Source organism: Phoenix dactylifera, chromosome 1, assembly GCF_009389715.1.
Source record: "Phoenix dactylifera cultivar Barhee BC4 chromosome 1, palm_55x_up_171113_PBpolish2nd_filt_p, whole genome shotgun sequence".
Lineage (NCBI taxonomy): Eukaryota > Viridiplantae > Streptophyta > Magnoliopsida > Arecales > Arecaceae > Phoenix > Phoenix dactylifera.
Window position 1 is genome coordinate 6,241,906 of NC_052392.1, and position 13,400 is coordinate 6,255,305.

At 36.4% G+C, this 13,400-nt stretch overlaps 1 protein-coding gene across 1 annotated transcript; it reads left to right on the forward strand.

Moving 5' to 3' along the window:
• Positions 1–3,488, forward strand: LOC120110305 (potassium transporter 7-like). The gene is made up of 2 exons (XM_039124943.1): positions 1–252; positions 2,836–3,488. Exons 1-2 carry the CDS (start codon positions 60–62, stop codon positions 3,414–3,416), a joined length of 774 nt encoding a protein of 257 aa, XP_038980871.1. The 5' UTR covers positions 1–59; the 3' UTR covers positions 3,417–3,488.
• The last annotated feature ends 9,912 nt before the right edge of the window (positions 3,489–13,400 follow it).

A 13,400-nucleotide genomic window follows, 5' to 3' on the forward strand; every position in this document is an offset into this window, starting at 1 on the left:
GGGCATTTTAGCCAGTCCCTCTCATAGCCAACATTGCTGCATTGATTGCAAGTCGGACAATGACAACAGCAACATTTTCATGCATAAAACAATCAACAGCACTTGGTTGTTTTCCTCGTCTCAAAATTATTCACACATCACGGAAGTTCATGGGTCAGATATATGTTCCGGTCATAAATTGGTTTCTGCTGGTCTTCTGCTTGGCATTTGTTGCCACCTTTGGAAGCATAACTGACATTGGCAATGCATATGGTAATGTAGAATCAATTCTGATTCCTTGATATTTCTTTTCCATTCAAACAATAAATTTCCATTTGTCATATTTGTTTCGCAAAGTTCCCTTAACAGAAATCTAAATTAGGCAGCCTTGAGAAACTAATGGCTGCTTTTCGAGGTTTTATATTTGAAAATCATGATTTTATTTTTTCAATGAATATCAAACGTGATATTGAATCCACATTTTGAATTGGGTCAAATTTTGAATCCAAGTCTAATTCATTTCATTTACCTCATATTCAATATTTATTTTATTGATCCATCAGTTTTTTTTTTTTTTTTTGGGGGGGGGGGGGGGGTCAAATCATGTACATGTTTGTTTTTTATATATCCTAAACATATTATTCAACAGAATAACAACTAAACAATGTATAGACATTATTAACAACCCATTCCACTTGGCTATATATTATCATCAAAAACACAGATTGATTATTACCTACATAACATTTATCACTATATACAAATCTGTTTCTTAATGTCGATGTGGATTGTGAAAAATATAATTCATGGTTTTGGGCTATTTGGGTTAAGACAAGTCACTTAATGATCCATAAATTGTCCATATTTGTGATTGGTCATATTTATCGGTCCAAGTGTAGTCCAACTGACTTTGGTTGAAACTAGATCAGATTCTTTTTGTGTAAGTTTTGGATTGCAAGTGGGTCAATGTAATCCATTTGCAGCGCTGACTGCATGGTCCATCATCTTGGAGTAAAATGGACGTTACTGGCAAGCCTTTGGGCTTGATTATGGTTACTGCATTGTGCATGCTGAGGTATCTTGCCTAAGTACTCCAGAAATGTATCTCTTTATTTCTAAACTTTGCACAGGAAATCAGATCCTTCTCTTGTAATGAAGATATTATTTCTTCCTGTACCTGTTGGTTGTACAGTGGCACTATGCTGATTCCCTAGCTCAATCAATATTACCTTATTTGCACGCAAACTTCTTTGATGATACTGTTAAGAAGCATAATTAAAGAAAAGATTAGTAAGAAATCAATGAAGAATATGGTAAAGAAGAAAACTCTTGCAATCTGAAATTATTTCAGCATATATAATACATTCTTTTAGCCATACTTACGTGCATTTCATGCTCTTCCAGCATACACCTTTCAGCCTGACCTGATGCTTATTTGGTTTTTTCTAAGATTCATATCTATTATTGTAATAGGCTATGTAAGATTTTTCCCTAGCTGGCTAAAGAGTCCTTCTGTTGAGGTACTGGAGTCCAATAAGACTTCTTAATTCTTATGATATACTCCATGAGTTAGTATTGAATATCTTTTCATCTTAGGTTATGCATTCGTAATTTTCAGACATGCTGCTGACTGTCAACTCAATGGCTGCAGTTGATGTGTGCTCTGATGTCTTTACTACATGTTCGTGTCTTATACTTCATTTGAACTAATATTTGGGCATGTGCAGTGCACGTGATACAAGGATGGATGTAATCCCATCTAATTCATGCGTTTTTATTAATACACTCCTCATTGTTTCATGCACTTTTCCCCCTCTCTTTCCCTTTAAGATAGCAGGCTGAACCAAGCAAAGCACAATTTTGAAGACGAGGGCATGTCTAGAATGAGACATGGACAGATACCTTAGAGTGAAATTAGACACGGTAATAGGCATTCATGGATGGATATGAACAGATGGAATGTTGTTCTTGTGTCCAAAGTGAATTGCTATAAGTACATCAAAGATTGACTAATGGAATTGGATGAAAAAATTGGAAGGGCTATTCGATTGACTTGGTGCTGAGTAAAGATCAAATGGATCTTCATGATCTCAAAAGAGAAATTGAGAGAATGGACAAGGATAGGCAGATGAGAGTTTATTTTGTTATTTTATATTAAGCAAACATGGCAGGTGGCTTGGAGAGAGAGATGGAGGGACCCAGAGATGGAGGCTCAAAGTGTGTAAAGGTGGACATAAAACTAGTTGTCAGAACCGGCTCAAAAGGAATTGGTGTTGTAAAAGTAGAAATAAGACTAATTTCTAGCACCAGCTACTTTGACACCAAAAATCATATTATAATTAGTGGATATATCTTTGAAACACTTGAGTGATGTAAGCTACAAGAAGAAATTCACAAAAGATGAAAATAATATTTAAACCTTAACTAACTAGCCTCCTCGCTTCTTAATGGGTTAAGTTTTTCAGACAAAGGCGGGGATGAAATTTTATAACATTTTACAGGCAAGTCCTAACCTGATGGCAACCAGCTAGTTGGTACTAAATTCTAGGCCATGGCAACTTCGGGCAAGAGAGGGCTTGCCATGAAGTGTAGGTGGTCAGTTGGCAAGTTGGTAGATCTACTGTATAGGTTTTATTAATATAAACCAAGAAGCCCAATTAGAATGTGATTACTGAAAGAAGAAAAGTAGTTATAGGTAAACTAAGGTATCACAATTTTCTTTTTTTTTTTTAATTTGTTTTCTTCAGTACTATTTTTTTCTTTTTATTGTGTTACATGCAGTTAAATTATATTTTTTACATGTGCTCTTCTTTTTTTCCTGTTTGGGTCTTTTATATATAGAATCTTTTTTTGCAGGCACTGCAGAACTTGGAATAATGATGATGACAACAATTCTAGTAACCATCATTATGCTTCTAATATGGCAGATTAACATCTTCATAGTGCTTTTGTTTGTCATATTCTTTCTGGGGCTGGAATTAGTTTTCTTCACTTCTGTTTTGGGTAGTGCGGAGGCTGGAAGTTGGGTTTTGTTGATTTTTGCAGCAATATTGTTTATGATAATGTACATATGGACTTATGGGAGCAAGCTAAAGTATGAATCTGAAGTTAAACAGAAGCTTTCAATGGATCTGATGATGGAGTTGGGCTGCAACCTTGGTTCCATTAGAGCCCCTGGTATTAGCTTAGTTTACAATGAGTTAGTGAAAGGAATTCCAGCAATATTTGGACACTTTCTGACCACCCTTCCAGCAATCCACTCTATGATCATATTTGTGTGCATAAAATATGTGCCAGTTCCTGTAGTTCCTCAGAGCGAAAGGTTTCTCTTCCGGCGTGTCTGCCCAAAGAGCTATCACATGTTTCGTTGCATCGCTAGGTATGTCGTATCCCAGTGTTTTGGACATGGACATGACTTAATTTTGTTGGAGCATTAGTTTGTGAAAACATAAGGTTATTTGGAGACAAGGTCATGCTTATTGATGTGGTCATATTCTGAAAATGATAATCATGCTGATTTCATATTTCTTGGGTTGGTGGTCTATCAAGCTCAGTTACTGCTGGCCCTAATAATTTATTTTAAGATAATATTAGCGTATGTACGGTCTCTATCACAACTTTAGCCTTGAGGTTGATTTGCTAAGTTGGAATTTTCTAATAGGGTTAAATAATGTAAAAATTTGGAAAAATAGAGAGTTTAACCAATTGATAAGAGATAGAGAGACATATTCGACAAAAAAAATAAGGTTAAATAATTAATTTATGATGTTCATATTATCAATTTTTTACATGTATTTATTTATAATTTGAATAAGTTTTGGGGTTATAATGCAAACAATTATATCTTGGAGCACCATGAAGTCCGAGTTGATTACTCTAGATACCACTACCTGTACTAAGGCAGAGTGAATTAAATTTTATTTCTTAGAGCTACCTTTAGTACCTAAGTCAGTTTCAGCCATATCAATCCATCGTGATAATAAAGCCGTGATAAACTGACAAATCAAAAAGAGTACTAATGAAAAGATGAACCGACATATCCGGATTCGTTATGTATTTGTAAGATAACTCAAAAGAGAAATGTCATTTTCTTGAAATTTGTCAAGTTTGAGAAAAAAAATGGCAGACCAATCAACTAATAGTTTGGTCACCGATAGTGGATACTCAACTCTATGATTAGAGATCCCATAAAGAAGGTTCAATATGGTAGAAACAAAGCTGATTGAGTGATCGAGTCAAATCACATTTCTCGAAGTATGTCTCATCCCATTCTATGAAGTGTACTCTTATTAGTAACAAAAATATATCGAAAATATTGGGTTATACTCTTAATGAGTTCAAGAAAGAAAATCTGTAGGGTATTAGGTCACAAATACTTTTAGAGGATTTATCGATGTGAGAATTGTTGTGCAGGCCGCGACTAGGAGTTTAAGCTAGCCCTAACAAAATTCTTATAAAAAATCAAGGTACTAAGAGCAAGGCATCAAGGTACTAAGTGCAAGGCATCAAGGTACTAAGTGCAAGGCCTTTAAATGGCCATGTGTGTGATACGTAGAAGTTCGAGTCAAACGACCTAGTTCAAGGTCAAATTTACTATGGTTCCTTCAGATAGATACTGTCACGACCCCCGCCCTACTTCCAGCGGGCCGCCACGACGGTCCTAGGGTGCGGGTAGGCATAAGGCTACCAGCCACCACGTAGAACCCTACTACCTATCAATCATCAATAAATTCTGAAAATTTTGGCATGATGCATGCACAAAATGATCACCTTTCCTATGGTGACTTGTCAGGATTATCTCAATACATACAACACACTACCTGTCAGAGCAGCAATCACATAATCTGTCACATAATAAACATGGACAATATATAGCCATACATTATCATAGGCACACAACTGATCTGCACACATATATATATACCTGCTTCCCAATCCATCCATGGTCAAACCCATATCCACAACAGGATCTATGACTGTAACTATACACTATATACAACAGAAGGTTTATAATACACCAAAAGGGTTTAAACCTCTATCTACATTATACTATACTATGGAGCGGCACAGCTAGCAGGCAACCACTAATCCTGCTCCTCTCTATACAATACCTGCCCTGCAATCAAAAACACCAAACTGGAGAGTGAGTATATGAATACTCAGTGAGTGGAGTAGAGAGTACTATGCACATAAGACCAGATATAATCATGGTTCGAGGTGAAATCTCAAGAGCATATGAGCAGTCATCAAGAACAGGATACGCATAACTCAACATAAGAAATATGGAGTAAATCATCACAATCCCAATCAACTCATCTGAAGCATATATAGAATAATCAAATAAGTATGTATGATAACATGAATATGCCCAACAGGTTATAGTACTAAAACATATAAATCGGGTGTCAATAGGCTGAATCATCAACAAGACAGCTATCGGGAGGTGGGTTTTACGCCTCAGGCGAACCAGCAACAACTCCCTACTGTCACATGCATATGCAGGATAAAACACCATACCGATAATATAAATGCTAGACAGCTATCGGGAGGTGGGTTTTACGCCCCAGGCGAACCAGCAACAACTCTCTACTGTCACATGCATATGCAGGATAAGACACCATACCGATAATGTAAATGCTAGACAGCTGTCGGGAGGTAGGTTTTACGCCCCAGGCGAACCAGCAACAACTCCCCACTATCACATGCATATGCAGAATAAGACAAATAGATTACAACACTGAAATATGCAAATCGGGTGTCAATATGCAAGGTCATCACTAGACAGCTGTCGGAAGGTGGGTTTTACGCCCCAAGGCGAACCACAACAACTTCCCTACTGTCACATGCATGCATAGAATATGACACCACACCAATATGTAAATTAGGGTGTCCATATGCAAAGTCCTCACTAGACAGCTGTCGGAAGGTGGGTCTTACGCCCCAAGCGAACCACAACAACTTCCTACTGTCACATGCATATGCAGGATAAGACACCATACTGATCATGTAAATGCTGGCCAGTATTCAGAACAGAAATCCATAGAAACATCTCACATCTATATACTAAACGGCACTTCGCGAGAATTCTACATCCGCGAAAAGCCGTACTGCACCTCGCGGGGTCTTACTATGCCCGGCGGCAAGCAAAATATAAGTCGTAGGACCGGCCGATCCTATGCTTAGGGCCGTGTCCCCCCTAGGAAGGGACTGGGCTCCGCCCACCCAGAAGGCTACTATGTGCACACAGGCTGATGTTCAACCCCATCGACTATAGGTGTCCTGCAGATACTGCCAAGCCATGCATGAATGTCATAATGCACCCTCCCAATACTCTACTAAAAAGGAGTATAATCAAGACTACCACTCACTCGGCCACGACCCAATCATAACTAACATCAGGGTTGGAAGTGAGGAATCACGAGAGTACAATGCAACTCAATATACCATAAGAAGGGCTCTACAAGTCTTTGAAATAGAGAAAATGAAATCAATTTACAAAAGAAGTCATTTCACAATTCGAAATCAATTTAATTACTCATCTACCCCTCGTAATTCTTTTCAATGTTCCCTCAAATGCATGTACAAAATAATCAAGCATAGAGAACAAAATATAGAGGAATCTACCACAACAATTAATCAATAAGCTCAGGTGGAATCAAGTCACACTTGGCAACATTCATGAAAATGAATAAAGAATGTGCTCATGGAGCAAAGTACATGACTCCCACTCACCTGTCAATCCGGCACAGCCTTGATACGCCTCCAAAAATCTACAGCAGGCAGGGGGAACTTCTTCCTCTTGTTCCCTATCTTCTTGCCCAACTGTGACATGTATTTACAATACATTTAGTCTTGTATCAAGGGTCATAATCTGCGTGCCAATTATAATATAGGAAACTTTAATTGATTCAACTCCCCCGTTTCCTAAATTTTTTCTTTTCTTTCTTTTTTTTTCTTTTTCTATTAATTAACTCATCATTTATGTATACTAGGAATTTCCTTGCATGAGTACAAGGTCTCCTTAGCTTAATCTAGGCTTAACACCCTATTATAGCATGAAATCCCCTATTTTTCCACCTGGATGAACAGTAACTCGGACCGACAGCCGGTTACTTCATCCCGGGTTTGATCTATTTTTCATACTCCAAATTTGATGAAATTTTTACCTAACATTCCACACTCATAGGGGATTCCAAAAAGGTAATCACCATCGGAGGCCGTTTGACCTCCGAAATAATTCGCCGAAGTTGGGACTTCAACACAATTTTTTTGTAGTGCCGAAAAAATTTGTCGAAATCCGATTCTTCCTCTTTTAACCACCTCTACAACCCTTATCCGACCCCTCTAGACTACATCCACCCTTTGTATAGCCTAATATCATCAAAAGACTAGATAGGGACGGATATTTACCTTTTTCTTTTTGAAAATCGAGGTCCTTGCGTAGAGGAAAAGGAGATCTACACTTTTTCTTGCAGCTGGCAGTGCAACCGGGATTTCCTTCCCTTCCTTTTTCTTCTTCTTCTTCCTCTTCTTTTCTTCCTTTCTTTTCCTCTTCTTTTTCTTCCTCTCTGTCGCCTGAGACTCCCCCCTCTCTGTTTCAATACAACGCCTCAGCCAGCTCAAACCCATGAATTAAGTCACATCAAACACTATTCACCCTTTGTTTAATTTTATTAAATTTTCATTTTGCCCCTAACACTTCAACAGATCTACTGTTATGCCATTAACTTTTGATTCCTTTCCAATTTTACACTTACCACTTCAACGCATTTATAACTATGCCATTATCTTTTGATTCCTTCCAATTTTATCCCTTATATCAATTTTAAAGGACTATTCTATCCCTTTTTATATAAATAAAAAAAAAATTTGGGGTTATTACATCCTCCCCCCTTATATAAAACTCGTCCTCGAATTTAAAAGAGTAAATTACCTGATTACTCAAAGAGGTGAGGGTATTTGCTCTTCATACTCTGCTCCAACTCCCAAGTGCATTCTTCAACATTATGCCGGTGCCATTGGACCTTCACCATACATATTTTCTTATTTCTTAGCTTCCTGATTTGAGTATCAAGGATAGCTACATGAATCTCTTCATAAGAAAGGTCTCCCTCTACTGTCACTTCCTGCACTGACAGCACATGGGATGGATCCGGCACATATTTTCGGAGCATAGATATGTGGAATACTGGATGCACATGGCTGAGGTTTGGAGGTAGTGCTAGTCTGTAAGATACAGTGCCAACCTTGTCTAATATCTCAAAGGGGCCAATGTATCTGGGACTAAGCTTGCCTCTCTTTCCAAACCTCATTACCCCTTTAATAGGGGAGATTTTTAGGAAGACATGATCCCCAATGCCAAACTGCACATCTCTCTTCCTGACATCTGCGTACTCTTCTACCTACTAAACACTGTCCTCAACCTTTCCTGTATCACTAACACTTTTTCTGATCAGTGCATCTACCACAATATTAGCTTTTTCCCGGAGGTGAGTATAGACAAGGCATAAATTTTATCAATTCCAATCATCTTCTCTGTCTCATATTGAGTTTCTTCTGGGTAAAAAGGTATTTTAGACTTTTATGATCCGTATACACCTTACAAGATTCATCAATCCGAAACAGAAGGTATTTGTTCTTTATTGTTACCTTGTCAATCCTCGATAACCAATACATAACCTCAAACTTCCATCCTTCTTCTTTACAAACAATAGTAGAGCTCTCCAAGGTGACACTCTAAGTCAAATGAAGCTTTTATCAAGCAGATCTTGCAACCGTTCCTTTAATTCTTTTATTTTAGTTGGAGCCATTCTATAGGGGGTTTTTGAAAGTTGGTGTGGTATTGGGAGTCAAATTAATTACAAATTCAATCTCTCTCTGGTGGCAAACCAGGAAGATCTTCCGAAAAAAACATCAAGATATTCATTTACTACTGGAATATTCTCCAATTTGGTCTCCTTTCAAGTATCCATTGCACAAACTAAATAAGTCTTACACTCCTTTCTTAATGCCTTCCTAACTTTCAGGGCAGAATTTAGATGTAATGATGAATTACATTACACAGATGCATCGCTTTGAAAGAAGAACCCTGGTTCTTCAAATATCTCGAATATCACTCTTTTACTGTAGCAATCAATATGCGTGTGGTACTGAGACATACAACCTATTCCCAAAATGATGTCAAAGTCTTGCATGTCAAGTTATATAAGATTTGTCACTAACTCTCCTACCTCTATTTGAATTATGCAATTCTTGCACTAATGTCAACAATTACTGTTTTCTATAGGGGTGTAGGAACATATAATGGTTCTTCTAGTTTCTCATCACAGTCAATATTTTTGACCAATTTAAATTGACTCGATCCACTATACTTTCGCTGCACAACTCTGATCAATATCCTCTGAATTTATTAATTGACTTTCTATCAAAATGCAAATTTTGATTGCAAACTGAATGATATAAAATTTTATGTCTCAAGTAGAGCTAAAAGAAGAACTCTTAAGTCTCATCCCGAAATATATCTTACTCAGTTGTAAATGACTCATAAAATAACATACAGAAAAACCCTATGCTCCATAGTGTAATCCTATACTTAATCCTGACTCACCCGATTGCTCTGACAGGACTCTTCTTAACCTTTGCTCTGATACCAAGTTTTGTCACGACCCCCGCCCTGCTTCCGGCGGGCCGCTGCGACGGTCCTAGGGTGCGGATAGGCATAAGGCCACCAGCCACCACGTAGAACCCTACTACCTATCAATCATCAATAAATTCTGAAATTTTGGCATGATGCATGCACAAAATGATCACCTTTCCTATGGTGACCTGTCAGGATTATCTCAGTACATACAAATACTACCTGTCAGAGCAGCAATCACATAATCTGTCATATAATAAACCTGGACAATATATAGCCATACATTATCACAGGCACACAACTGATCTGCACACATATATATATACCTGCTTCCCAATCCATCCATGGTCAAACCCATATCCACAACAGGATCTATGACTGTAACTATACACTATATACAACAGAAGGTTTATAATACACCAAAAGGGTTTAAACCTCTATCTACATTATACTATACTATGGAGCGGCACAGCTAGCAGGCAACCACTAATCCTGCTCCTCTCTATACAATACCTGCCCTGCAATCAAAAACACCAAACTGGGGAGTGAGTATATGAATACTCAGTGAGTGGAGTAAAGAGTACTATGCACATGAGACCAGATATAATCATGGTTCGAGGTGAAATCTCAAGAGCATATGAGCAGTCATCAAGAACAGGATACGCATAACTCAACATAAGATATATGGAGTAAATCATCACAATCCCAATCAACTCATCTGGAGCATATATAGAATAACCAAAATTCCTTTTTCTTCTTCTTCTTCCTCTTCTTTTCTTCTTTTCTTTTCCTCTTCTTTTTCTTCCTCTCTGTCGCCTGAGACTCCCCCCTCTCTGTTTCAATCCAACGCCTCAGCCAGCTCAAACCCATGAATTAAGTCACATCAAACACTATTCACCTTTTGTTTAATATTATTAAATTCCCATTTTGCCCCTAACACTTAAACAGATCTACTGTTATGCCATTAACTTTTGATTCCTTTCCAATTTTACCCTTACCACTTCAACGCATTTACAACTATACCATTATCTTTTGATTCCTTCCAATTTTACCCCTTATATCAATTTTAAAGGACTATTCTATCCCTTTTTATATAAATAAAATAAAAATTTTTTTTGGGGTTATTACAGATACTATCAGCACTAAGTGAAGTTCAAATTCACAGGATACCTCACCCATTGCATAGTATAAGGTACCCAAATATTCTACTTTATGATTTTTAAAATATTTAAATATTTTGTTGGAGATTGTTGGAGTTTTAATTTTAAAAAATAAATTTTCTTATCTCATAAATTTTAATTGTTTTAAATGCTTTAAAATACCTTTTTGTTAGATGTCTCTTTTAGAAGTATTGTGACTTTTAGAAAGAGAACATTAATTTCTGAAAAGATATAGTATTTCTGAAATATTACGTATATTCGGAACCATCACGTTATTCGGATAGAGTCTATAAATAGACTGCTCTGGGATTAATCCAATACAATGTGTTCTCTCTCGCTGTATCTGTGTTCGAAGAGTTTCTTCTACAGATAGAGTTCTTCCACTCTTTCAAATTTTCTTCTTTCCATCCTTCTCTTTTTTTAGGTATCTGAAGGAGTCGGTTGGATCAAGCTTCCCCAACAATCGTGCTCGTTAGAGGAGGATTGGGCTAAGCTGAATTATTGTATCTTGAGGACAAGATCACCATAGACCCACGTGTAGGGGCTGAATTACATTTGTAGGGCATTGTTTATCGCACCACTTTATCCAGGCAAAAATTTTTCAATCTTTTAAATTTATTTTAATAGATTATTCTTTTATAATAATATTTTATAATAATAATATAGCAATATTTAGGCAATATTTTTTTTTCAACAAACAAGAGGCTTTTTGATGAAATGGATAGAGTGGATTAAAGCTATTATTACTTCCAACGAAGTTGTTGTTTTGATTAATGGAAAAGCTAAGGTGATTATTCATGATTTTATTACTATGGATTCTAGTGATCTATTTAAAGTCATCTTGTTTGCTCATGTATAAATAGATTGTTTTGATTAATGGAAAAGTTGGAAATAGGAGCAGTTGACAGAGCTGTTGGGAACCACCACCATCTACTCAATTAAAATTATACAACTATAGCTCCAATCTTAATGACTATGGCCTTGTTTGGCAGAGCTGTTGGTAGTAGAGCTTTTGAAAATAGAGCTTTTTGAAGTAGACCTTTTATAAAAAACTATTTGCTGTTTGGTAACTATATTTTTAAAGTGATGTGTAACTTTAATATGTGTTTGGTAAACAAACAAAGAAAACACTTTTGGTATGACAAAATAACCATAAAAGATATTGCATATTATTATATAATAGTGCATAATAAAATATAATATATATTAATACATAAATATATGATATAGTATAATATTATTGTAATGTAATATAATATTATTATAATATAGTAATATAATATTGTATACTATACCATAATAATATAACATAATTTGATATTATATAACATAACATATCAATATATTATGATATAATATAATATAATATAATATTATATTCATAGTATAATATAATAATAAAAGTATAAAATATTATAAATTATATATTAAAAGATATTTAGGATTTTTTGTTTCCTTTTTTGGGACTTCTATATATTTCTGTAATATAAAAGGATATTTTCTACAATTATAATATTTTATTATGGGTATTTTGGTTTAACAAGAAAAAAATTATAAATTAAAACAACTTTCTAAAAGTGCCTTTCCGAAGAAGCTCCATTTTGGAGCTTCTTTGAAGAAGCTGTTTTAGTTTTTGGCAAAGCTAAAATAACTTTTCGATATTTTTACCACACCTCTATTCCATCCAAAAATACTTTTGAAAGGTCAAAAAGTGCTTTCTGACCCATCAAAAGCTCTGTCAAACGAGGCCTATATAGCTGGAGCTCCTATGTAATTGTAGAGGCATAGGCTGTGATAGAGTTTATAGGCATTCTTGCAACTTGTATATTGATTGATTGGGTCTATTTTTGAAGTGATTGCAGATTCTATTGACACTTTATAGTGGGATGGGTCCATTTTGTTATAGATTTGTATCTTTTTTTGCAAAGATTGTTCAAGCTGAGTTTTGAAATTCAAGTTTAATGTTTTCTAAGAAAGTAATAACATCGGTAGCTGGATCACAAGTCATTATTGAAAAGCCAAACAAAAATGGGCTAGAATAAACTTGTCATAGCTCATGGAGGCACTCCCACCACATTATAGAACCATGGGGCCCACCGCAGCAGCAACAATAATATTTTGATATAACTATCAATTAGACTTGGATAAATTGTATCAATGCTGCTACAACCCAATATTAAAATCTACCTAAGCTAGCAAAATGTTTGTACCAAAATCGCCAAGCCAAAACTTAGTAGATGATAAAGTCCAACATGGCCTTACACAACAGAGTTTCATGTTGTAAAAAAATTTATGGTCTACTTGCAACGTGATGCCCTTGAATACATACGCTTGCGACTCAAACCGTCATGCATAGCTTTGTGTCATTGACCCGTCTCTCTTCCGCAACCATGTGGGCCTACCACGAGCATTCCTTTCTCCAAAACCTATGCTTGCCGATGTCGACAGACCCCCAATTCGAATTCACAGACCCATATAGTTTCTATGCGGACATAAGCTCTACCGGTCCTACCCGCCCGTCGCCCTCCTGAACGCATCTAGTCCCGTCCATCAGCGGAATCTGATCCAGTTTTCAATAATGGACGGCAGATGTTGCTCCCAAGATCCATATAGCTAAGCGGGGA